The sequence below is a fragment of the Corvus kubaryi genome, unplaced genomic scaffold (assembly GCF_017639235.1).
Source record: "Corvus kubaryi isolate FWS band 111438036 unplaced genomic scaffold, C.kubaryi_AGA036_p1.0 71, whole genome shotgun sequence".
Taxonomy (NCBI): Eukaryota; Metazoa; Chordata; class Aves; order Passeriformes; family Corvidae; genus Corvus; species Corvus kubaryi.
In genome coordinates, this window is record NW_024582059.1 from 445857 (window position 1) to 473326 (window position 27470).

At 42.2% G+C, this 27470-nt stretch overlaps 1 protein-coding gene across 4 annotated transcripts in view; it reads left to right on the forward strand.

The window, feature by feature from the left end:
• Positions 1 to 27470, forward strand: part of DAPP1 (dual adaptor of phosphotyrosine and 3-phosphoinositides 1) — a 55095-nt gene extending 27625 nt beyond the window's left edge. Inside the window, exons 1-9 of one of the 4 annotated variants that reach the window (XM_042049748.1) lie at positions 7019 to 7140; positions 14699 to 14821; positions 18015 to 18148; positions 20832 to 20962; positions 22284 to 22331; positions 22569 to 22631; positions 24608 to 24693; positions 25211 to 25298; positions 26243 to 27470. In XM_042049748.1, coding sequence (XP_041905682.1) covers positions 7079 to 7140; positions 14699 to 14821; positions 18015 to 18148; positions 20832 to 20962; positions 22284 to 22331; positions 22569 to 22631; positions 24608 to 24693; positions 25211 to 25298; positions 26243 to 26293 — 786 coding nt within the window. In that variant the 5' untranslated portion in view covers positions 7019 to 7078 and the 3' untranslated portion in view covers positions 26294 to 27470. Of the gene's footprint in view, positions 1 to 7018; positions 7141 to 14698; positions 14822 to 18014; positions 18149 to 20831; positions 20963 to 22283; positions 22332 to 22568; positions 22632 to 24607; positions 24694 to 25210; positions 25299 to 26242 lie in introns of those variants that run through there. The other 3 variants (XM_042049744.1, XM_042049747.1, XM_042049746.1) reach the window with 3 other exon arrangements.

Below are 27470 nucleotides of genomic sequence, written 5' to 3' on the forward strand. Positions count from 1 at the left end.
AGTGGCTGGACTTGGAGCACACCCACAGTGTTGACAAGGTCTGAGCTATATCAACTTTACAGCAGTTAAACACGAGTGCACCCTGCTCTGCTCTAAGGTAACAGAACCGAAGACCACTACCTGAAAGCTGTATTTCATTCAGACAAAAACCGGTCTACTATGCCAAAATCATGGTGACAAGGACACATCTGAGCAAGCTCCCCAGCCCCTCACTACTTTACTTGTTTATGTCAATCAGTTTGGAGATTTTAATAGTCGAGTTATGTTTATCTGAACTGGTTTTCAAGGTCTAATTATAACACGTGAAGTGGGGTGAGATCGCTGCTATGAAAGTCGCAGTATAAATAAGAGGGCCTGACGGGCTGATATGTTGGCACAGGCCAGACATGTGTGTCACGTGGGTGCCCAGTGCAGCTGTTGTGGTCCATGGTACAATAAATAGCTATAGGGAAGCGGCACGGTCATGCAGGATTTTTTAATACCCCCTACTGTGCTACTTGGCCAAATGCACTTGCCTTGCAAAAAAAAAAAAACAAAAAAGAAAAGAAAAGGAAAAAAGAAAAGAAAAGACAATATCTGCAATTTAAATACAGAAAAATGACAACCCTGGTGCTTTTTGAAGGCTCTGCAGGAGAGTATGGCATAGTTGCCTGCCTCCACTGCCTTCTTCTCTTTTTGCACAATCCTTCATAGATGACCCAAACTTGGCTTTCCCCTCACCAAAACCAGCAGAGGACATGCTCTCATCCCCTTGAGTAGGGAGAGTGTGCCAGGCACAGCAACATTTACAACCTCTTCTGCCATTGCAGGGGAGATCCACTGCAGTTGCCCCGAAACAGGCATGCACAGATCATGCCTGGAAGCATGGGCAGATGGACAGCTCAGGTAAGACCAGGCTTCTGGAGAGGATCTCTATTTATAACCTGGGCCCTGCCAGGAGAATGCTCTTGGGTGTTAATGTGACAGAGTGTTGGTTTTTAAAGTCGCTGAAGTGCCTGAACATGCAATGGAAGATGAAACTGCTGCTGGCTTGCAAATGGTCACTGATGCCATGTGCTGGTAGGAGAAGCAGCCATCCTTACCAGGCATTTGCAGTGCATTGAACACTCATTAGACCAATTAGAGTCCACAAAATACTAGTTATAAAGCTCCTGCAGCATTTCTAGGGTTAGGCTCTTACTCATTTTTGAAAAAAATTGACCTGCCACAAGGCATGTACATTTTTAAATTAGCAACTAGCAGTGAACAGCGCTTTTGGCAAGGCACTGGAAAATGCCTGGCATCTGTAATTCCAGCAAGATCTCTTCTGGGATTCTATTATGCAGATGTGAGCATAACTTGTTATACTCACATAATGTTAACATATTAACCCATGCTTCCTCTGCAAGGAAAAGGCACTATAATTGCAATCACTGTTCTCAGATAGCAATCTGCATCCCCTTTTTGACCCAGATTCTCAGTATCCTGCTTTATGCATCAGCAGTGCCATAAAGTGCAAAATGATGCAACATTCAAATGTTTTCAGAGCAACTGACGTAATATAATTTTATTTGGGTAGAATAATTTTTCTCCTAAGCTCCTTTCTACTCAGGTCTTGGTACTATTCCTAAAGCTTGTCCCTGTATCCATAAACAGTTGCATAAAGTGGCAGGCCTATCAGATTTGATAGTGCAGAGATACATTTAATTAGTATTAATATTATATAATGTTATTGTATTCATTATGTATTATATGTTAATTATTATGTATATAATTTGTTATTCATTACATGTTATTTGAACATAAACCTTGAAACCACAAAAAGCAAAAATGAAAAACCCCAGCTTATGAACTGTAATAAGATCACACTACAAACAGTTTTACAAAACAACAAGTAAAACTGTTCTCAGCCTTTTTTTCCCTCACCCCCTCTCTAGTTTAAATAGTTTCATTTTGTATTTTATGACACTTTTACCTAAGCCTAGCTTTTAACCAGACTTTTACCCAAGCCTAAAATCATATGCTGCATCCCCCTCACTTTTCATGAATGGTGGACACCTGTGTGTGTGGTCAGTCCTGTTCTGGATGCAGTCTCTACCTTAGGCTTGGCAATAGGTACTGTAATGCTGTCTGTGAGGAGCTGGGAGCCAGAACAGAAGTGGAGCTGGCACCCTGGGCCTTGCTGCAGGACAGAGTTATGGGTTGGCTTCACAGGCAAGCAGGAATCCCTGGTGCAACTCCAGGTGTGAAGACATTCAGGTCTCCAACCCTGAACGTTCTCCCCACCCCAGATTACTACAGCCAAGAGCCATCTTTGAGGGAGTCTGGAGAAGTTCCTCCTCTCTACATCTTTAATTACTGGGTAATCTCGATGCACAGACTAGACAGCCAGGTCTGATTCCCCTTGGGCAGAGGCTGAACCACCAGCAGGTCACTTGGCTCAAGGCACCACGTGGCCCACAAGAGGAGCTGCCCGTCTCCAACCTTGCCCCTCACCCTTGCCTTTGGCAACAAGACCTGCTCTCCCTCACCTCCCCACATGTGCTGCCACTAGCAGCCACTGAAGCCCACATTTTCTAATTTAAAGATAATTTCTAGGTGTTTAGGTTTATTTCTTGAGATTGGCTGGATAGGTAAAGAATTTGAAACACACATAATCTATTAAGGGAACATGACATAGCTCTAAAATGGGAAGTTTTAAAGAGACTTTGGCTGTGTCTAAGAAGACATGAAAAACAAATTGAAGGCTTCAACAAGCACACATGTATATTAAACAGTGGACTGACAAAGTTCCTAGAAAGTTTTCCTTGTAGAACTGAAACTGGAAACACATAATCTTCACGTTGTTATCCACATTATTGAAACTGTGAAAACCAAACCACGTGTGATAACACAGCTGTTCTAGCTAGAGGCATTTAATCTCCCACCATCATCTCAAAATATACATGCTCCAGCTCCTGGTTATGCACACAGCAATCAAGGACTAGGAAAAAAATGAGCAAGCATCAAGGGAAACTTCCTGTACTTATTACCGTGTCTCTGTTCAAGTTCAGAAACCAGAAAAAAATCCTCCTGTACTTAGCCCTAGAGGAGTAGCTGCATTTCCTAGAAAAAACAAGAGGAAGAAAGTGTATTATGTTAGAAAGGATAAATATGTTTGGTCCCAAAAGTCACATCATGAAGAGTATGAAGAATGCTGTTTTTTTTTTTACTAAGAGCAGAGTTAAGAGACTTATAAAGCTGAATTATTAAATAAATATCTCTGGGATCCCATACATAATCATATTCCTATGGGACATGGCTGGGCCTGTCCTACTTGGCAGGAAACTCCACAAAGGCTTAGGAGGGCATGGCTGTTCCATCTCTTGCTGTGCCTAGGTGGAGATGTGTTCCTAATCCAAGTCTGGGGAATGAACCCTGACAGCAACACAACTACTGTGATCTTTAGTTATAGAAGCCCTGCCCAGCCCAAACTGTGGAGAAAATGGGGCAAGAACAACACTCCCTTTTGCACAATTGGTCTTCAAGCCATTTTTCCCTAGGCATGTAGGCATTTTCAAATCCCTTTTCTCACCACTGTTCTGTGTTTTCTCTATGAATAGATTGCAGACAACATAGGGCTAGCTGGCAGGTTTTGGAAATGTGTTGACTGCGGTCATTAGAAACACACCAAATAAACATGCCTCAGGTGCCTCAAAATCCACAAAGTAAACTCATCACTATGCTGATAGCTAGTATCTGAAGTGTTTTCCAGCAAAAAAATTGTTTCCAATGAACACTCCAAGACAATCTGTGCCACATTCAGAAGGGAACAATCAGGTTAATTTCAGAAGATGGTATTAGCATGCGTCCTGTGTTTGAACACGGGGGAAAGATTTCTGTAGTTGCTTTAGAGGGTTTCACAGAATCCCATGGGATCATACCTGAGTGTAACAGGGATTAGATGGCTTGGGCACTGCAAAATTGTCAGATGCAGTTAACTTAAAAGGAATGAATCAATGGGCAATGCTCTTTTGTGTAGGAAACCTGTGCTCTGCCGGTGCCCACTCTGCTCCATCCCAGCCTGCCCCTCATCCCAATCATGTTAACAGTGGCTTTGTGCTTCTTTTACTTTTGTTTGGGTGAAATCATTCTCTTTAGGGTTTGCTTGGATGGTTCACAGCTATCTGTAATCTATTCAAGTTATTGGAAGGTAAAATGGTAAAAGGAAAGAAATTTTCAATTCTTTCCTGCCAAGTTCTGTCAAGTAACTGGAGTTATTTAATTATGTTTTTGCAGCAATCATGTTTATTTATTAGTCATATGCCTATCTAAGCTGAATTCTCCTTCATTAATTTATATCTTAAAGTACAAAATTACACCTACCTTAAAAAAACCTAAAACTTTCAAACAGTTTTAAACAACTGCTGCATAAAAGCTCAAAAACCTGGAAGAGCCATCATGATCCTGGGACCTGACCACTTACAGGACACATGTGATATAAGCTCACCTAGCAGTCCCACAATTTCTGCCCAAACAGAACATACAATCTCCAAACCCACTATCATAAAAGCAAACACCTGCTGGACTGAGAGACCTGGTGGCTGCACTGTAAAGCATTCACTGGGTTTTAAAGTCTGCTGGTAAATGTGGCATTCTGGAATAACCTAGTGTGACACATAACACAAGGAATAATCATGCATGTATCAATCATTTTTAGCCTTCTCCTCCCCATTTTGATGGCCATAGTTCTCCTTCTGTTTTCCATGACCTAAAGTTAAAGCAATAGGGGTTTGGCATTTGTTTCCTGTGAGATGGCACAGCTATTCAAGAAAGACTTCAAGAGACTGCTTTTTTAAATTAAATCACATTTTGGTTTGTAACTGACAGCTGTGAGGGGATGAGTAGAAAGCCAAACTGTCTTTTGGGGGTGCTCTGTGGCCAGAAGGGCTCGGGCTGAGCTGCAAGCACCAGAGCACTGCTGCTATCTACAGGTCTGCTCTGCACAGCACTCCCACTGCAAACGGAGCCAGTCCTCCCACAGGGATGTCCGTACTTGGGAACAAGACCAAAACAGACACTGAAGTATTCTGGCTTTGGGGAAGTGCAAGTTGGCAATCTGTAGCCTTTCTGTCCAGTGGCTAACGTGTGTTAAAAACCCAAGATCAAGTGGACTTTGCTAAAGGGAAAGCTGGACTCTGCTGCATGAGAGCACAATTTCTGCATTTTTTTTTAAATTTTTTTTTGCTACAAATGAAGAGGAAACTTTGCTCTCTCAGGTGCAGAGTAAGAGGAAGCATCTGCTCCCAGATGGGAACCCCCTCCCACCACAGCACACTGGTGCACAAAACACAATGGTGTGTACACAAGAACTGGAAAATACCTTTGAGCCTGCATTGCTGAACTTTGAAGACCATTTGTGATATAATTAGAATTTACTAAAATTTAGTTGTGGCTCTTTGTTGCTTGGAATTTAATTAATTTTTCTTCCTGTGCCTTTTCATCCGTAACCCAGAAATTTTCATAACTGCTTTTCTGCGTCTATCAGTAAGACAGACAAGATAACCTGGAATGGGTTCATCACTGCTGAAATCAAACACAGCAGCTTCCAGAACAGGAGAACAATAATAAATAAATCTATCCAGTAAATACAAGCAAACAGTGGAGACATCAAAGTACCTATTTAACCAAATATTGTGGATTTCAGAGTCAGGTTACCAAAGAGAATATCAGATCACAAGCTTTCAACAAGCAATAGAGGAAGGGGCAAACTCAGAAAGAGGAAAAAAGTATTTTTTGCCACTAAAAAGTGATTTTTTCCTAGTAAGGAAAAAAACCCTCAGTTTATTTGCAAAATCTTTATCTACAACTGAATGTCTGCCTGTTGACATGAACAGTTAAGCACAGAAGCAGAGCACCTTGCAGCCACAACTAGAAGCTCAAACAAAGGACAGTCTCATCTGACACATGGAATCCCTCTGAAGCTTTTCCCATCTGGGAGGCTAGAAAAGCTCTTTCAAAACTGATTCCCCAAGACCAGCAGGAGCTGCAGGCTAAGAAATCCTGTTCCAAATGACTCCTAGCCCCACACTGAGCATGCAGTTCATATGACTGCTTGTGGGAAAATAAGTAGATGTTCCATCCTCTTTAAATACCAGTTTTTCTGGAAACAACTTATTTTCAGTACTGGATACCTGGTGAAAACTTCAATATGGTTGGAAAAGAACACTCTGTCTTTTTTTTTTTTTTTTTTTTTTTTTTTTTTGTGGAGTCCTGTCTTTCTGTCAAAGAATTTTAGTAAGGAATTCGCCACACCTGTAGTGATTACTGCCCATGAAGTATCGGGGAATACAAATAAGCTCTAGCATTGCAGGAGATCGTTTAAGCACAGGAAAGAACAGACGCCAAACAACGCTCAGAAATTTCTCATCCACTGAGCTCACTCCTCTCTATACTTCCGAAGAGGGAATGAAGTTGTATCTTTCTGGCAGTTTATGTTCCTATTCCTGTTTCAGAAAGACAGCGTGAGCCCTTCAAAACCTGCACGGAGGATCACCACGGAAATCAGCGGGTCGGGATGCCAGGGGCGATGGCAGGCAACATCCCCCTTCCCTGGTAATCCAGCGGCAGGTCCATGGAGAGCTGCGCTCGGCGGGGCAAGCCACAACCCCCCTGAGCTCTGGGGGCTGGCTGGGGACAGGACTGAACACCTAACACTTACAGAATAACCCACAGATTTCCTCGCTGAGTACCTTGGCGGACACAGAAGAGGCGAGGGGCATTCATTGATTGATTGCAGGAGAAAAACGAACCGACAACGAGATCCTTTGGAATACGAACTTCTGGGACGTACAGATGAAAGCAATGAATTATTGTGGGGATAAACCCAAGTGTCAGCAGTATGGGAGCGTGGCGGCGCACACCGGGCACAGCTGGAAGCCGGGGGGCTCTGGCCGCTCCTGCCGGGGGATGGGGCCGGGGCGCTCCGGGGCGGCGAGGCGGGCCGGGCCGGGCCGGGCTGGGCTGGGCTGGGCCGGGCCGGGAGGGGATGGGCCCCGCCCGGGGAGGTGCCGGCCCGCACTTCCTCAGCCCCGCGGAGGCGGCGGAGCAGCTGCGGATCATGGCCCAGCCCCGGGAGCCGCGTCCCGCCGCGCCGCTGGAGCGGGAGCTGATGGCGCTCGGGTAAGCGGCGCTCGGGGCCCGCACCAAGGGCGCCCTCCGTGACTGCCCTGGGGCGCCGGGACAGCCGGCCGGGCTGGCAGGGCGGGAGCTGCTGGGGCTGGCTGCTGGATTTCGGTGATGAGTGAGGGATGAGGTAACGCGGGGTCTGTCTGAGCGAGGCTGCCAAAGGGCTCCGTGGGTGCTGTGGGCCCTCGGACGGACCCAGCGCCACGTCCCGGTGGCAGGGGTGAGAAATAAATAACAGTTAGAAAAACGAGAGCGAAGACACACGTTTCAAATGTAGTGGAGAGCTGGCGGCAGGGGTGCAGCTTCCCTCAGAGAATCTCTGTGGCCTTGAAGCCGTCGCCATCGGAGAGAGCCCGGGTTGTGCCGTGCCGCTTCCCTGCGTTTCCAGGGAGCACCACATCCAGAGGTTGTCCTCAGATCCCTGTCCTCCCTGTGGCATCCCTTCAGCTGCCTCCTTGTAGCTTGGCCTGGGCTCTGGTCTGGAGAGCTGCTATCCTTGCTGGGCCCCGGGAAGCAGCAGGATTCCCAAAGGTGCCTGAGGCTTCAGGAGAGAGAGCAGCGGACAATTCACAGCCACTAGGAGGACATCATACTCACCGAAAAGCAAAACCCCAGGAGCAAAAAGGAAGGCTGAAAGTTGCAACAGACCCTGTTCCCTGTCTGATGTGACTCGCCCATTTTGTCTGCCAGTTAGTTTTGGTTTTTACAGAAGGAAGGCTTGGGTCACTGTCACCGGCAGCATTGCCGCGGGCAAGAAGAAACACGGGCTGGAGGAGCAGCACAGATGGATCTAGGCAGGGTGGGATCAGTGGCAGCAAGGCACAGGGGAGGCAAAGCAGAAGAAAGGCCAGTGATCGTTCTGATAAGGCAAAAAGGCTCTGGTGTCACCTCTGCATTCAAAAAGAATTGATGAAAAAAGAAAAAGGTGTTTTGCTCCCTGAGTACTTGTGGATTAGGACCAACTCATTGCTTATTTTTGCAATTCATTCACTTAGTGAATAATCGGAGCACAACAAAATGACTTGGAATTGCTATCTTCACACTGCTGCTACTTCCCAATATTTAAAAGAAGCTTTTAATGAAATGCTTACTAACTGAAGCACCTAACACTTATGAAACTAAGTAAAGTCACTTTCCAGTGGTACCCAGAGTAGCCATTATATACTTTTTCTTTACACCTGTAGGATTACGCTCATCCTGAAACAGTATCTACAGGGAAGAAGGAAAGAAAAATTGGTTGCTGCTGTTGTGGGAAGCATGATTCCCAATTACCAGACTTTTATTGATTTACACTATATGGTCTGAGTTAATATATGCCAGTAACATGTGCCTATAAACAGCATGGACTTCATCCTCATAGATGGTCTTGTAGAAATGCAGCTTGATGTGGTACTTAATGTGGTATCCATAAGAAGGAAGAGTACAAATGAGAAGGCTACAAATATGCATTTTTAAAGCTGTAGCTACTTTCTTTTACTTCCACTTCAATGGAAAACCTGAACTTTTCACCCTTTTATAGAACACTATGCATCTCCTTCAGGGAAGTGTGTTAAGTTAAATGCATTAAAGTTAAATAAGCAATGCCAGGCAAGGAGAGTCCCTTCCAATTATTAAACAAGGCCCTTTCTTTTCAGCTGGTACTAAAGCCACTTCTTTTTTCTTCTTTTTTTTCCCCCTAAAGATGAAAAAGAAGTCCTCATGCAGCAGACATTCTTGTAGCATAACCTGAAAGATGTCTTAATGTAAATACTTTTTCAGCTGTGACAAGTAGGTGTGTCACTCTCTAGACTATAGAATTAAATTTGCAGCCATCACAAGGGTTTTCCACCCTAAACTTAGTCCCATACTCTCACGGTGCAGAGTTCCCCTGACAGCTGATGCAGTATCCAGCACAACTGAGACCCAGTTCTGGTGAGGAGTGTGTGTCCAACAGAGACAGTGGTCATTCAAAAGAGAAACAGCTTCAACATTTATGTACCTTTGGGGGGGAATTTGAAGCAGTTTATTTTAAAGCTTCTGCTTTCTGGTTCAAAAATCAAAGAAGTTAGATGAGGTTTAAAGAAGTGTGAAATGGGAAGGACTTTACTCTTAAGAGAAGAGGCTGAGTATCAGCATATGCTCATAGTTTACCAGGTTAGCTGCTCAACAGAATGGAAAGTTGCAGCAATGTAGTGAAAATTCAGATTACAGTCAGTTTCATTGTATTGAAATGTATATGGGTGGACCTAATGCTTAATGAAAAGGAAGGTCAAAACCCAAACACATTGTTCAAAACTTGTTGCCTCACCCATTGACTTTGTCCCTAGATCTAGCAAAATATTTAAAAGGGAACACTGAAGTTTGCCAGAAGATACATAAGCACCATGGCTTAAAGGAAAAGGAAACTGACAATGGGATTGTTCTCTGAAGGCCTCTTTGGTTATTCCTGGAGTGAATCCATTTTCCAGTTGCCTTTATTGCTGTTAGAGCTGAAAGGACAGAAGGAATACTGCAGTGTGGAACTCCTGTGGCTGAGCACGTACTGCGTGAGTTTGGGGAATTCCACATTGTTATTTGTGCAAGAGATGAGAATGTGGAATACCTCGTCATCCGAGTAATTACAGGCTGGTCTGGTAGCACAGGTTCCCTCCCAGTACAGCATAGTTTGGGTGACACCATTTGTCTGTTGAAAGTGAAAGGCACAGGGCAAGAGGCAACAAATTTCTGTAGCCTTTTTTCCTTCTACAGCCCAAGCTTTCTTTGTCACCCCTTGCAGCAGAGCTTTTATACTCTTCCAGGTTTGACAATACCATGACAGATGATATTTGTAAGACTGGACAATACATTTCATGCTTAGTTTGAGTAACAGAAGAGAAATTAGGCCACAGGCCTAGATTGGGTGATAATAAAATTGAGGAATTGAGGAACATGTTAGACTGGAACAGGGTAAATTGTCATAAGAATTTTTTCATCTCTATTTTCTGATTTAAGCAAGAGAAAAATTAAAGTGACTAGAAAGTGGGCCAAATAATGGGTGAAAATCAGAATGAAGGCAGTTGAAAGAAGGGGGAGAGAAAATTGAAGTCAAAAGCAGAAGCTGAGCTAGTGAAAGTCTACAGTTAGAAGACAGAAACCTTAAGACTGGGTACAATGATGTTACTTCCTCTTATTTCTATTTTTAAATTATTTTTTCCCATATGATGGCATCCTTGTGTTCCAACAGAGTACTTTATATAGGTGCATGATTAAGTGTTTCAGTGTAACACATTGAAAGGATGTCTAATAAATACCAATTTTGGTTGCCTGACACACGTAACTTCTGTCTTAGCGTTCTTGCCCTTTTGTAGATTCTCTAGAGCTCTGTCAACTCATGCACCATCAAAAACATTGCCAAAACTTCACTTTTAGTGACGTTGGGTACAGTGAACCCTTTTGCAATTTTCAGATGATGGGTAATGCTTCTAGGGTTTGGTATTAGGAAAAAAAAATTCAAAAAATCTCAAACTACTAAACTTGACAGATAAGAGCTGGAAGTTGCTGAAATACAGAGTGCCAAAAATAAAGAACCAGTGAATCAATTTTATAGTAATTTTTGGATGTTACACAGTTTGCACATAAAAATAGCTCAGAAGAGAATTATCCAAGTCACTCCACATCCATCCTTTCATGGATGAGTGTTTGTGTTCCTTGTGTAGTCTATTATTGTTAAAAAATTAATGCACCTGATACTAGCTACAAGTTTATTCAGCAGCCCCTATTTACACAGGCAGAAATGTTTTGCAAAATATCCATATGGTTTCTTTGAAAACAGCATTATCAGAAATGACAGATGCCATACCTAAGGGCTCTCTGATCCGCAGGGGACATAGATATGGAGTTACATTAACACTTTTCATTTGAACAACTTGTGTTGTTAAAGAAGAAATGAACATTTTGAGGATGATGTTCTAACCTGAAGAGTGAGTTTCCCATCCCAAACATTGCTGTAACATATTCCTGATTTCACCACAGTGCAGGTAGTTTTAGTCACTGCATTAGCTAAACAGAAATCTTAAGAAGAGATTTTACCGTGAGTGCATCCTGTTTTGGAGTTGTGATGATTAGCACAGCTGCAGGGGCACAGCTGGCCAGCACAGACATGGTGTGTACTGTAGCAGCCACCAGCTTATTCCACGGGGAAACCCCACTGGTGACTGGATGGGCAGACCTTCGGGGCAAGGCTGTGTGCTCTGATGAGTTTGAGCTCTCTGGGGTTGTCTCACTTCCTTCTCCTTCCCATAAAAGCCGTGCCAGTAAAGTCCTTCCTCTAAGGTCACCAAAGCAGTCTGACCTGAAGAACAGGCTGAAATCTGAAAAGGCTTTGTTTTTCAAGGGCTAACAAAAGTGATCTCACTGGCTGTGCGTGCCCATCCTAAGACAGGCTTTCACTGGCCATTCCAAAGAGCAGGAAGGACAGTGTGGTCATTCAACAACACACACTGACAGCACAAATGTGCTTACATGGGTGGGATAAAGAGATTTAGTGTCATTTAGGATGAAGTTAAAGTAGCAAGAATGGATAAATGACAGCAGCTATAAATTCTGAGCCTGAGATTGCTAGTCAAATCATAGAAAAGGAACCCCAAAAAGTTGACTACATAGATTTTTTTTTAATAGGAGAAATGAAATAATTAGAAAAGAGAAATCTCCCAGATGTATATATATCAGACAGGAGGGTATACAGGGCCAAGGGTAGCCAGCAGAAGTGGCTTTGAAGCTGGGAAAGACTTCCATCTGTCTTTCTTCTTGTATTTCTTCAGAGAAATCTCAATCAAGAACCTCAGGCAATTTTTACACTTCTGATGATTTTCAGTCTGAAAGGTGTCAAAGTACAGAGCATATATCTGGATTTTTTTGTGAATACAAGACTCTATAAAGATGACTTTTGGAAGGGCCTTCAGAAACAGTCTTATTATCTAACATTATCCACCATGGTTCAAAAATCAAAGATTTAAGACAATTCAGCTTTATGAAGGACTTTTTAGCGGCTTCGAAGAGATGGGTGTTTGTAAAGCATTTTAATTTCCTTAATGTCTCATTTTAAGAAGGCATGAAGGTAGATACAGTATTGTGTTTTGTATCAAGTTTCCTGCCCCAGGTGTAACTCAGAAGACAACCAAAATGTAAGCTGAAGGTGGACTGCCTTTTACAGTTTTGCCAAATGAGCCATAACTCCCATCTTGATATGCCCTCAAATTTCAGAGAGCTGCTTAAAAGTTTTTTTTTCTGAAACAGATAAATAGAAGGACTCTCCCTCTGACAAATACTTAAATTTACCTGAAGCATACCTAGTAATGTCTAACCACAGGACTGCTTTGGCTTATTTTTTGTCCTGCTTATTTTTACTTGTGTGGTCAGCTCGGGCTTGATTGTAAGAGCAGACTGCATAGGTGTGTATTTGTTTACCTTCCTGGTGGTCTGTGATGCAAATTCTAAATTTTCTACAGCATTTTAAAATTTTACCTGTGTTTATGCAATTGGAATGAAGCTTGTGTGACCATTTTCACAGTGGAATATCAAAGTAACCTGATTGAACCATCTGTCACAGCCAGGAAGAGAAAAAACCCAAAACTATGTGTAACAGTCCCTTTGACACCAAGCTCTGCATTACTGTCTCCCATCCACTTCTATTTTTTGAGCTGAACAAGAGGAACACAGTAACATTTGAGGGATTTTTGTCTGAGACAGCATATTTAGGCAAGAAACTGGTGCAGCCTTGTCAGCAAAGTTTTAAAACTGCACTTTCAGACAACATTATTTTCCCAGTCAAGGGTTTTGTTGTTGGTTTTTGGTTGGTTTACCTATTTTTTGCATAGTAGTAACATTTCATTAGTCACTAGCCTTTTATGTGTAAGGATAGTGGATTTAAACACAGTATTTTTTAAACTTGACTTCTTTTAAAATTCTAATAAAAGGCTTTTTTTGGAAATAAGGTAACGACGCAGTTATGAGCAACTTCAAACTATGACAACGACCACTCACAGATTTTCTCAACATCTGCTTCTTTTGCACAGAAGTGAGCCAAGCAGCCTTATGAAATCCCACCCAAAACACAGTGCTGCATTCTCAGCTGCAGGTCTGGCCATGCTGATACGATCCTCTCCACATCAGGACAGATCTGACCTTTGCCTGTTACTTACTTGGGCAGTTAATCCCAAAGCGGATTTTGGCTAACAGGTGTTCTAGAGGATGACACTTTGATCTTTAAATATTCATTATTTTATTCTACTGTGTAGATGGACCACATTCTAGAGCCAAAGCAGCAACACCCCGCCTGTATTGAGTTTCACATGGATCTTGTCTTCCTCTGGGTTAACAGTCCGCAGTCTCTCATAAAGCAATTTATCAGCCAGCTGGCCTTTCAAATAGGCAGCCATCCAAATTCAGAGTTAAAACTTTGTGTGAGATGCCAAGTTTGGTGGAAACTTGGGATGAACAGCTAAGGAGAAAGAGGATACAATTACACCTGGTTTCATTTTGAAGACTGCCATGACGCAAGTTCTGGAAAGGGCTGCGATGGCACTCCTGCTTTCAGTGAAACTGTGTTTCTTTGGCTGAAGCAGTGACCCGCTTTGATCCCAGCGCTACAGGCGCACACAGTTTAAAGGGAGGGAAAGGCACCACTCCGCATACTGACAAGGGAAGCTTGCTCCCAGCAGAGCCTTGGGTCTAGTATCCCTCCCTCCGCAGCTCTAACCTTTTATAGCTCCAGCTCTTTGTCTTCAGTCTCAGGTTCATTTCCAGCGAGATCCTTGTCTAGTGAAAAAATTGAGTGTTTCTATTGTGGAACATTCTGAATGGAAACAAACCCATAAACTACACTTCCTGGACTTCTTTGCAGGATTTTTTCCCTGTGATTTCCTTGCAAAAAATTTTTCATATAAAAATGAAATTCATTTTCACTGAAGATAAATTGAAACAGTGTTTAGATGTTTTCCTTTATTGCTCAGACCATGTGTGGCCAAGTGGTAACCACAGCAAGATATCTAATTTTCACTGAAATTCTGACACTTAATTTTGATCCCTTTAATTCTAAGCTTAGGCAAGCATGTTAAATTGCAGATCTTGGCAGTGAAGATGCATTGAGGGAAGTACAAAGTTTATGAGGAGTTTAAGTGCTGCCTGTTTGGCCAGAAGAGGAAGTGTACCAAAGAATATATATATATATCAGGAAATACAGCTTCTGAAAATAGACAAAGGATTCTGTATACCCCCCAAAACTGCTTTCACCTTATCAGCACCAGCACAGACCTGGGTAATTTGTTGCTCGTGCAAGTAGAATTTGCAGAATTTTTTAGATCCAGAAAAACAGTCAGCTGTTTGTACAGAACTCTGCATCAACAAAAAATGTTAATTTTTGAGCAGATCAAAAGGAGGCCACTGAAAGTGGCACAAATCTGTGTAAACTGTGAGTGCCTGTGAGGAGGGTGGTAACTTAAAATTGTAGAGGAAGACTGCAAATAACCCTGCTCCAAACAGCAGCAGCCAGTTAAGAGCTGAGTGAATGGTGCTTTAACCCCTTGTGTCTCCCCAGGTGGTACCATGACAACCTCACCCGACACGCAGCAGAGGCGCTGCTGCTCTCCAATGGGCAGGATGGGAGCTATCTTTTGAGGAAGAGTAATGAAAGGGAAGATTTGTACTCCCTCTCTGTAAGGTAGGGTATGGACAGAGTGAACTAATCTAATGCTGCACTTACTTCCATGTTTGAATGGCCCATGCTTTACAGGTTTTATTTTCCTAGGGCTTAAACAATTTTGAAATATATTTCTATTGGTATAATCCCACTGAATGACATTTTGTTAGAGGAAAAAATTGAATTGGATTTGACAATCGCTCTCATTTTCCCAAATTATGAATTTATCTTATTGGTAGAAAACCTAATTCTATAGAATGGCTGTAAATTTTCAGTCTGCATGATAAAAATCTGCATGTCAGTTAAAAGAGCTTAAGAAACAGCTGATTGGAGTAGAAAACTTTTATGATGAGGATAGCAGCAAACAGTTAACAGGTGCTAACCACACTAGTTTCTGAATCACTGTATAGGAACCATCATCTCTGAAGGACGATCCAGTGTTTGAATGGATGGTTTTACTCCTCTGTTGTGGGCTAAGGTTCAGTCTTAGCCAGGTCTGCAGGACTGATTTGAACAGCATCTTGCAAGTGATAGATATCAGGGCCTTGAAGTCAATTACAGCAGTTTAGGACACAACTGTCCAGGATACAACCAATATAAAGCAGAGGTAGCCTGGCCTGGATACGTCACTACTGAATCACATTTAAATGATCTCCAAGAAAGAGAGAAGCCACGTATTTTAGTGAGGCAACCTAAGGACACATGCAATAGACACACAAGGAAGTCCATGCATGTCAGCTGGGTGGAGCTAACCAGCCCTAAATACATTCGTAGCCTTTGGCAACTGTGTGATACAAGCAGACTTTGAGACCAAAATTTTAAGCTGGCACATTCAAGCTCATTTCTGCTGTAACCTGAGCCTCTGAAAAATTCTTGGCCACAACTCAGCTGAATCACAGTAACTTTTTAAAGTAATTTTGGTCTGTGTGAGGCTGCTGGTTATTTACACCCCTGACAGGAGCACAGCATATGCCATAGAGATTGTGGCTTTCTGCATATTCAGTACCAGAAGCTGTTACAATTTGGAAGAGTGTTGCTTGGGAGCTGAGAAAAGTGCAATTTGCACAGACCCTGTTCTCCAGAAAAGGCAATGATGAGGTGTTTCACCCATTTCTGATAGACAATGTAGGAGCAAGTGTGCCTATACACACACTGTTGAAATTATTACCACTATAGGGAGCCCTATTTACAAGGAGCTTGGGGAATGCCTGTCAGATCTGAAGGTGATGTTACAAAATGAGTATTCAGGGTAGCGATGACTGAATTGAGTGCAAGTGTTGCCAAAACGAATAGTGGCATTTATAAGTAATAGCTTTCCTTTAAATAAAAAAAAAAAAAAAAAAAAAAAAAAGACTTTTGCTGGTTAATATTTTTTTACTTCAAAATGTAACTAAGCATTATTTGAGATAACTACCTCAGAAAATTAAATAAAATTTATATGTATCTTGAAGGTAGTTTTAAAGAGCTTTCAGGAAACAACTTATTATAATAAGCTAAAATTTAAATAGTTCTTTTAATAGGAAACAGAAGTGTTAGTTAATGAAAATAAATTTGCTGCTTTAACAGATTCTAGCCTTAGAAGACCTACAAAAGTCTATTTTGAACCCATTCCAATCTTTTGTTCAGCTCTTCATGTAGCGAGAGTTAGCTACTGCGTTACTGTATGAACTGAACAGCCCAGTCTGGAGTTTGATCTTTTATTCTGTTAGTCTCTGTTGTTTCTGGTGGTACAGCTCCTTTGAATACTGATTCTGATTTTAAAATGTTTTACAATTTTTCTACTGTTTAATTTTATGTTTTCTTTTTTGACTAATGTTAAAACTTAATTTTAGAATAATTCAATTTTGTTCTGGTACACTTCTGCAGAATATAACGTCAGGATAACTTCAGCAATTCTAGCTGTCATTTTCCTTCTGTCCTAAAATGTCTTCTGTAGCTTTTACTTTACTTTCTGCCTCAGCCTTACAAGGAACTTCAGTCATTATTATGGTTTGGGGTTTTTTTTCAAGGAAAAAATGCTTAGACATCCCTTGAGGTTTTTATTGACAGCTGCAGAAGAGAGATTGTATATTGCCCGAAATCCCCTCCCCCATTAGCCAGTTTGAAAAGGAAGTAGGAGGCAGAGTAGAATTTGCTCTCATTGCAGTGTTGTCTTGTGAAATTAAACAAAAAGATGGAAAACCCTGTAATGGCAGCAGAGTCACAGCAGCTCCTCCCTGCTGTGGAGCATTTGCACTTGGCTAGTTGTGCCCCAGCTGACTGTAGCACAAAACATGTGTGAGGCCCATAGAGGCATCTTCTACAGTGTCATAAATACTGTTCAAAGATAAATATTTAAATACCTGTTTGAAATCATAATCTTCTTTGGAAGTGGCAATAAATGATGAAAGAGACTATAATTCATTTTCTTCACCACATTTTTTCAGTATATTTGCTATGTAAGTTCTTCATCAGACAAAGTTTACTCAACTATTTTGGGTGCTAGTAAAATTAACAAAAGTAACTTTTTCACTGGAGAAATACTTGCAGTAAGTGCTTCACTGTCTTTTGAAGTCAAAATAATTGCCCACCCAGGAAGTGAGACCTTGCACACTTCTCTAAATGCCATCAGGTTTCATAAACAAAAGCTGTTACTTCCCTTACAGAACAAGGACCCTGATTCATGTTTGTCAGTGCCCATCCTAGTGGAACCAATCATCCGAGTACAGAGACAAAGCAAACAAATTCTAAAGCCCTAGGTATTTAAAACTAGGTTTTTAAACTCCTGTTTGGGTGCAAAACAGAGACAGCCTATTTTTCAAAGGGAAACAGAAGACATTTTCAATGAGATTGGGATGCTACTTGAAAAGCAATACACATACTGAGTACACCATCAAGACTAAAGTCCAGTAAGTGAAGGGATTTCATCCTATTTAGGCAGAAGGCTGGAAATCTCTTCTGTGAGTCTTTTTGCTGATGCAAGGGTTAAATTAACCTACTAGGCCTTTCTAGGCTTTCATCATCTCATATCTGTAAATCGGCAATTAAAATCTGATGCTCAGATGTGTTGAGTATTAGTGAGGGACAGTGATGGCAGTAGTATAACTACTAGGACAATGATCATCAGCCTGTGATCTGGGTCAGATTCGCTGCAGTGAAAGCTGCTATTTAAGGATTGTACATGCCAAATGCCTTTGGCATTTATGTTATGACAAATTTTCCTCTTTTATTTTAGGGGAAAAGATTCCGTGAAACACTTCCATGTTGAACATACAGGAACTTCATTCAAATTTGGATTTAATGAATTTTCTAGCTTGAAGGAATTGGTCATGCATTTTGCAAACCAGCCTTTAATTGGCAGTGAAACAGGTAAGGAGAGCCATATTGTGTGTGTGAACACATTTATAGCCATGCTCCACAGAGACCTAACTAAAAGGAACTTCTGATGTGTTAGCAAATAGATCTTTTACTAAAGTGCTCCTTTTCATAAATTCACATTTGTATTAACCTCAGGTATCTAAAAAAATTCCACTCCAAAAAAATATTTCAAGTTCTTTGAAGATAAACCACACATAAGCTTATTGGGCTTTTGCTAACCTGGGCTCTGAGCTCCTTTTGATTTCTGAGAGGAGGAAGCATTTCAAAATACCGAGAGACATTCTGGTAGAACAGAACATTCTCAAAAATGGCAAAACCAAAGCACGGTGTTAATGAGGAAATAAATATTCATCTATAAAGTTGAAATCCCCCAGTGAGAATAAATGGAAAAGCAACCTAAAATTGTTTGGTTTCACTATTCTTTGTCCAAGGACAGAGTCTCCAGTGTTATGTTCCTCCTTCCTGTAGGGAATGTGTTTTTAACCACCTCTCCTGTTCTGCCTACAGTGCATCACCATGCTGATGCCATCTGCCATCACGGCGATTTGTCTCGCTTTTAAGAGGAGAGAGAAAAGCAGAGGTTTCTTTAACAACCAATGTGCTGCCTGAATTAAGGGTCAAAATATTAAACTTGATTCCTACAAGTGAACTGAACACCATCAGATTAGAATCCCTGGAGAAACAAAGTGGATATTCTCATGATGTCAGTTTTATGTTTAGCTTCAAGGGTAAGAGTTGAAGACACGTCAGTGCAAGTTAATGCCAGAAACTTCAGTATCCTCTGTGGCAAGTGTATGCAAATAACTCAGAGCAGTACTAATTATATATGCAAGAGGCCAGTTAAGTGATAGTTGGCACATGCAATAACTGCAACATGTCACACACCAAACATGCACCAGTACTCTGCTAACACAAACATTAAATTCAAGGGCTGCTTTGCCAATTTCTTCATGCAGTTGTACACTCAATATGGCACTTGTATCTTTCAAAACACTCTCTTTTCAAACTGCTTTCAGGAGTGCTTCTAACACAGAGCTCCTACATGTATCCTCTGTGCCAGTGAGCTATTTTTCCTGTGAAATCAGGCATGCACCCACAGGCCTAGCTCTGTAAAGATTTCAGATGACATAAAACTTGTATTTCCCCATTCCTCACTCCCTCACTGCATGTGTTACAGACATTAGTAAGCAAGACATTGGTTTTATCTGATCTCTATGGATGGGATCAACACTTGTCACCTTAAGTTTTCCTAATCAGATTCTACTGGCTCTGTGAAACCTCTAAGTCAGATGTGCTACAGAATAAAAAAAAAAAAAAATTAAAAATGTAACGACATATTAAAAAACCTTCCACCTTACTATACCATGGAAAACAGTAGAGAGGAAGAGAAAGTTAATGCTCGGGCAATGTTCCTTCAGATACAGGTGTCAAAGTTCTCCTGGGTCATGACCATCTCTTGTCAAAAATGGGGTAGGGGCTCAACGGAGTCAACTCCAAGCCAAGCATCAGCAGGTGCAGACATGGCAGAATAATCTTGCTACAGTGCAGCTTTTGCTAGACCTTGTGTATAATTACCAGATTATTCTGTACAAGTGTCTCTGTGGAGGAAAAAAAAAATCCACAGAGAACTTTTAGAAAACAAATACTGTATAAAATGTTAAATTAGTCCTTCCAGTGCTGCAATGGGGCTTTTTGTCCCTGGTGTACAGATGATGACACCCTGATTCTATGCAACAGCTTAGGAGTAGTTTCTCTAGAGTGCTGATGGAGCTGTTCTCAATTTTATTTTAAATGGTAAAGCATTATTTTTCTGCAGGGCCAGAGAGAAATAAACCAGTGTTGACTTTCCACCTACAGCAAGTTGAATAGATCACATTTGCATACCCCTCCCCTGCCTGCAATCAGATTTCAGCTGGTTACTTCAAATACAACTTCTTCACTTCTCTTTTCAGCCCTGCCCATTACAGAACACTTTAAAATTACTCATACATCTGTAGGTTTCAAGTCCAACTTATTACCAATTCCAGCATCTCTCCTCTTTAAGAACTGCAATATCTGCATAAAATGCAAATGGAGCAGCATTTGGTATGCCGTGACATTATTTTTAAAGAATGGAGTTAGATGGTGGAGCAGTTACTATTTTAAGGGGGTTCTTCACTATTTTGAAAAGTGTGATAGATTCACTATTGAGAATGCAGCTTTTTTCAGGGAACATGCAATAAACATGATCTTATTTGGGGAAAAAGGAGAAGGGCTATAATGAAACTGTTTAACTGGAAAGAGCTGTGGTAAGAACAGTTGAAGGCAATGGTAACATGGGTTTACTGTTAGGAAGCCTGTGTCCAAAGTGCTGACAGATTAAGTGACTTAAGCACCAACTAGTGGGATGCTGGAAAACCCAATGACTGTTACAGCCTCCTATCTAGTTTAGCAACCTGCCTACCCTCCAGCCAGCCTTCTGGGGAGCAAGGGAATTTAATGAGTCAAGAGATTCCATGCAAGCATTTGCAAGGGCAAAGGTTTTGAAAAGGTGTCATATATTTACAGTTTTCACTGTTGCCTTTTTAATTTCAGGAAAAGGTGAAGTTAACCATTCCTCAGAGATGTAGCTGCTGACAAGTTGTTTTCTGAGGCGGTCTTGCCAGATGACTTACTCCTGCTCTTTTCTCTCCAGGAACTTTAATTGTATTGAAGCATCCCTACCCACGGGAAGTGGAAGAACCTTCCATTTATGAGTCTGTCCGAGTTCACACTGCAATGCAGACGGGAAGGACAGAAAGTGACCTTGTCCCAAATGCTCCCTCAGTAAGTGGTGTTCTGGTGGGAGGGGTGCTTCTGGCCTGAGTCTAGCATGATTGCAGGAGTGAGCCATGGAGTAAGACTGGTTATTAATCCCTTTATGGGTTTGTAAATACAGGAAGTCTTTGCCAAACAAGGCAAAACAAATACAGATTTGCTCAGTACAGTCCCATGGCAAATAAAGACTTTTATAATTGTTGTCACTTCCATGCTGTCCCTGGGAAAACATCGTCTGCGGCTGACCTAGGTGAGTCTGACTATCCAAACGAATATATGAAAGATTTTCATTCTCATGTTATCTTTTAGAATCCTTTATCATTATTAACATTATCATGAACTAAAAAAACAAATACACACAAAAAAATCATCATATACATTTGGGCCAGCTGTTCTGACATTTGAGACTCACTTGGACAGCAATTAGAGTCTCTAAATCCCTTGTAACTCATATCTAAGTAAGACAGGTGGTTTCTCCAGAACAGTTTGCTCTGGACAGAGAGGAAAGTATTTAAATTCTATGCTATATTTTTGGGGAAAAGAGGAAGAGTTATGTTAATATGGATTAATGAAGTTGCTAGAACAACCACTTCTGATGTGTCTCATAACTAACCCTTCATTGCCAAGTTACACTTTAACCTCCAAATAAGCTTAACTTCCACATACCACCAATAAAAAGGTAATATTTTTTCAAGAACAAGTGGTAACTTGGCAAGATTTTGATTTGCAGAGCTCTGCAGTCTCACAGCCAGGTCTCTACACAGAGTTTCAGTATCTGAGAAGTTATCAGGTCCAAGTGCCACTCATGATGCCAGAGAAACAGTTCAAACCCCAATTTTTCAAAAAGCACATTGAACATAACAGGTTTTTCCTCTCAAGCATGGGCCTGTTTGAGAGAAGAGAAGAGCTCAGTAAAAGAGTACTTTCCCCTGTTTGCATTTGAGGAGCATTTTCTGGGGATAATTCCACTGTCAGCCAAACCCCCATGTGCTTCTGGTCACAACACATACCGAGGCAACCATCCAGCTTCACTACATAAAGTGTAACTGCAGCTATTTTGCTGTGTTTGGTTGAGAAGGTGCAGGCCAGAAGCCCACTGAGGGAGGCACAGTCTAGGGGGCTGCCTTCAGAGCCAGCACAGGTCCATGTTTACCCTAGTGGTGGATCCAGCCACCTGAGGGGAGTGTTGGAGTGAGGGCAAGTGGCTGTGGGGAATTTCCCAAAGAACAGGCTGCTGATCCATCTTCCTGATACTGGCAAAGAGGGGGATGTGGGAGGTAGAAGCAGAGCTCAGTCTCTAAGCCAAATCCCTTTCCTTGTTACTTCACAGCTTGGTACCAAAGAAGGATATTTGATAAAACAAGGCAAAATAGTCAAGGTAAGGAAAACTTACTCATTGCTTCCACCCTGTGATCACCCACAGAAGCTAAAGACAGTGTGGGGCTGAAATTGGTTCACCTATATTTCCCTGCAGAGAGGAAGAATTTGTGTTTTGGGCAACAACAAAGCACAACTGTAAACCAGAGCAAGTGAGCAGCTTTAAAAGTTTTTCTTTCCTTAGAAGTGTCAGACTAAACTCTCCCAAGACAGTTACCATCCGTTCTTGATCTTTCAGAACTGGAAGACAAGGTGGTTTACACTGCATAGGAATGAACTTAAGTATTTCAAAGACCAGACAGTAAGTAGCAAACACCAGTTCTACCATTTAAACACCTCTACAGGCAGCTGCAGCCTCCTTGTATCTCTGGCTTTTCACACCTGTATTCACAGCTTCCCAAGCTAAAGCTTCCCATACTGTCAGAGGGCTAAAACCTGTCAAGTAAAGTCAGTTTTGTTGATGACTTCAACAAGAGAAAGTAATTTTTACAGCTGGAAAACATTTACTGTGCTCTGCCAGTCTTAGCTACTGAATAGAGTTTACAGGGCTTTTTTATACAGAATAGTTCAGGTTGGAAGGGACCTCAAGGAGCATCTACTTCCAAGCCTTCCACCACAGGCAGGAACACCTTCCACTAGACCAGGTTGCTCCAAGCCTTGTCCAACCTGGCCTAGAATACATTTTTGGGTTGCTTTGTTAAGTGGATTTTAAGCTACCAGCACAACACAACCTTTATTGGTAGGTTAGACCTAACAGAGAGCATGCTGCTGAAATGGTTCTAAGAATACTGGTAGTATCCTTTGCATTCTTTGATTTCATCCTTTTTTTTCAAGTGGTCTCACAACATACATAGAAAACCATTCATTTAAAAACTCCTTCTGACAAAGATTAACCTGCGGCATCTGGGAAAAAACGTTGGGTTCTTACAGTCACTGCTCCATTTCTATCTTAATCTGAGTAAACATAAGAAACACCTCTGGAGTTCCTTTGCCCTTACAATGCCTCTGTTTGAGGTTCATCCATAAACACAGCCAAACTGTTCTCCTCTGCTCCTCTGCCATGCCCTATTTCAAGCCTCTGACAGATTTTTACAAGAGCAGACACAACTGTCTTCTCTCACCAAACATTGCCATTTACAAACAGTTAGGTTTTTGCAAAGCTTTCCATCAGTTTTTCTTTCAGTTCAAGACAACTTAAGTTTGCAGGATAGCATTTCCAAGAGCAGCACTCCATTAGTTACTTACCAGGCAAGAAGGTGTCTCCGTCAGGAATATGACTTCCTTCCAGGCAGTAGCTCCAGTGTCTCCTGGCACTCTTGTTGTTGCTGTGGGGTTGCAGGTAGCTACAGGTGAGCAGCTTGCAGCTGACCCTGGGATAGCATTTGGTAGCACACCACAGCACAAGGGGCTTTCTTCTAATGTAGGGTATTACTAACAGCCACTGAGCCAGCAAAAAAAATAAAGAAAGATAAGAAAGCAACAGACACCTCCATACACCTGATGAAGGACCATGGAAAACAGCTAAAGGTGTTTGGGCAGAAGGCAATTAAGCTGCCTCTTCTGATGTCTTAACAGCGTGAGGCTGAAACAAATGGAAGAAGAACTCTCACACCTAGGGAGAATGAAACTCCTAAGGGAGATGGGTTGCTGTTATACACAGTCTATGTCCCTGCACCTGGGCTTGTCCAAAGAAACTTTTACATATATATATATATATATATATATATATATATATATATATGTATGTGTGTGTGTGTGTGTGTTTCTTTCTCAGGCAGCCAAACCTATCACTCCTGCTGCAAGCACTGCTTTAGCTCTGCTTCTACATTTTCCCTTACCCAGCTTCATCCTTTTAAGGCACTAAGGAATTAATTAAATCTCCAACAGCTGGCTAGGTCTGATAAGAGCTATACCATGCCTTTGTTTCTGAAAACCTTAGCTGAAAATGATACCAGATTTGCTGCTGTGTTAGTTATATTCTAAGGCATCAGCCATGCCCTCAGCAGCCTCCATGTAGCTTAAACATTCCTGCAGCAGAGATCTCTCGTTTGTCCAGATGTGAACTGTCCTGCATTTTTCATATGAAGCTCACTTCATATGATAATAGCACTGATGTTATGCTTGCTAGTTTGGGCTTATAGTGTTACAGCTATGGTAGCTATGCCTGGAAAAACCTATGAAGGTGCCTGTAAAGGTCTAGATGCACTGAAGATGAACTGAGATAGCCTTATCTTCTGTTTTCTTGTGTCCACATTTTAAAACCATTTTCCCTTCAAGGCCACGGAACCGATTCGAGCACTTGACTTAACTGAATGCTCAGCTGTGCAATTTGACTATTCCCAGGAAAGAGTCAATTGTTTCTGGTGAGTTGTAGCACTTTCTCCATCTTGCTGAGAAGGTCAAAATAGAAAGGGAATTTTGAAATATAAACAATGCATGCTTCTGAAAGGTCCCTTGGTGGTTGTGACCCTGCTCATCCTCTTTCTGTCTTTTTCTGTCAGCTAATCTCTGTCAGTCCTGCATGACTGCCAAATTACTCCTGGCAAAAGGTGGGCCCATGTGTAGTGGGCATTTCTAATTCTGTAAGCATCTGTAATCATCACCTAGACTCATGCATGGTGGGGTCAGACACTGCTACAGGTCACATGGTAACCTCTTCTGTGCCCAGATGGTCATTTATCCTTATGGACCTGGGGCAGCATCTCCCTGAGCTGTAAACGACTGTCACCCATTCTTGGTTAACTCCCTGGTGACTGAATGGGAGCACAGCCTCCCTACCCTGCTCTGTCTAAGCAACTGTTGGTACAGGCCAGCTGAGCTCAGTTTTGGGGAGAACTGCCAGTTGTCCTAGCCATTTAAGAAAGCTTCGTTTACTTACAGCTTGGTGTTCCCACTAAGGACATACTACCTGTGTGCAAAAACTGGGATAGAAGCAGATGAGTGGATTAAAATACTGCGGTGGAAACTGGTAAGGTGATGTGTGCTGTTACATGGCAGCAGCTGGTACTGCCATCATAAACCCCCCCCAGGACTGTGCCACCCAAGTGCTACAGTGCTCAGCACCTGCAACAATGGAGTACTTGGCTTCCAGGCCAGCTAGACTGGAAGACACCATTTTCACATAATCACAGAATCAATTAGGTTGGAAGGGACCTCTGAAATCAGCAAGTCCAACTTTTGATCTATCACCACCTTGTCAGCTAGACACCCAGTCTTTTTTTAAACACCTACAGGAATGGTGACTCCACCACCTTCCTGGGCAGCCCATTCCAATGTTTAACAACCCTTTCTGTGAAGAAATTCCTCCTGATACTGAGATTAAACTTCTCCTGGCACAGCTTGAGGCCACATCCTCTCATCCTGTCACTGGCTGCCTGGGAGAAGAGGCCAACCCCCACCTGGCTACACCCTCCTTTCAGGGAGTTAGAGTGATAAGGTCACCCCTGAGCCTCCTCTTCCGCAGGCTAAATACCCCCACCTCCATCAGCTGCTCCTCATGGGACTTGTGATCCAGCCCCTTCCCCCCCACTGGCCTTTTCTGGACTCACTCAGGCACCTTCCTGAACTGAGGGGCCCAGAACTGGACACAGCAGTTGAGGTGTGGCCTCACCAGTTCCAAGCACAGGGGCATAATGTATCTGCCTGCAAACCCACTTCAGCATTTTCGGGATGCACTTTTAACAGGCATGCTCATTAGTAAGAAAAAATTACATCCATCTCTAAGGATGTCATTATGTGCTGGTAACCATGGATCATCAGCACAAACTGCTTATCCTAGGTCACGAAGGCAGGAATGAGAAGACAATGTAAAGGCTTGAAAGCACTACTTCCTAAAAACTACCAGGAACTGGGTTGGTTGTACTCACCCCCACACACACAGACAAGCAATAATGGATTGTCTTTCTGTTGCAGTCACAAATAAGGAAGCAGCTGGAGGAGCGCAACGCCACCCTCAGTTCCTAGCTGTGTGCCAGCGCTCCTGCTCCACTGGCAGGAACCGCCTCTCTCCAAGGGAAAGGCATTGCTTACCAGAGGGCAACTTCACCTCTGCAGTGCTGTCTGTGCCCCCACCCAGATGTCACCCAGCTCTGCACACACAGGATCCTGCAGCTCTGGGGCTGCCGAGTCACACGTGGGGACAGTTGCAAAACCACAGCGTGGGTTTGATACATGTGGTGTGTACACCTGTAACGCACTTAATTCAAACACCTGCCAACCAAGCACAGAAGTGGTCACTATTCAAAACTTTTGTGGTTATTCAGAGCACTCTTAATAATTTATTGCAAGCTCCATCACAACTAACCATTGGTATCATATTCTGTAACCTTGAGCCTCTTACTTAAAATGGGTCCTTTCTGGAAACATTAAATATCTTTTTATTACCTGTTTAGGCTTTAAACCAAAAGAAAAATGATAGAAGTAAGTACATTTTGTAAATAGTATCTATATTGCAATCCAGAGAGTATTTCAAGGCCCTTTTTCAATATCCCAGATGCATGACACTTAGATCTGGTTAAACACATTTTTACCACAGTGATGGCTACAAGTGAACACTTGTTTCAAACAGCATCTGTAGGTAATGGCGAGCAGCATCCTGCAAGCACACTTCTATACAAACCAGGGTTATGAGAAACAGTAGCTGCTTCCTGGCACTCCTAGCACACGTTTAACAGCATTGTGCCTCACTACAGAGACAAGAAGTGGAACCCCAGGACACTGGTGCTGTACTCAAAATAGATGTTCCATTTGGAAGAAAAGTTTGACACACTAGAGAGGCTCAAGACCAGCTTGACCCAGCTGCAAGATCCCCTGAGCACTCCTGTGCCTCCTCAAGGAGCGGGGAAAGAGGGGGGACTCTCTCTCCCTACATAATGCTCAAATTTATGCTGAAACAGCATCTGTTCCCTCTCCTGCTATGCAACACTGTGGCCTGTGTTTGGTAATGCTTGTGCAGCAGGTGTTTGATAATTGCCTTTACTGGGAGAAGAGTGCAGAAGAGGAAGGCAAAAGTACACTGGAAGAAGAAGAAAAACCTAGACTTGGACATATGGACAGCATTTTATTTCAGCTTAGAAATTCAAAGTATTTGTAAATATTTTTATACAGACTGTTTTCTGAGTAAAATGTCATTATAAAACTA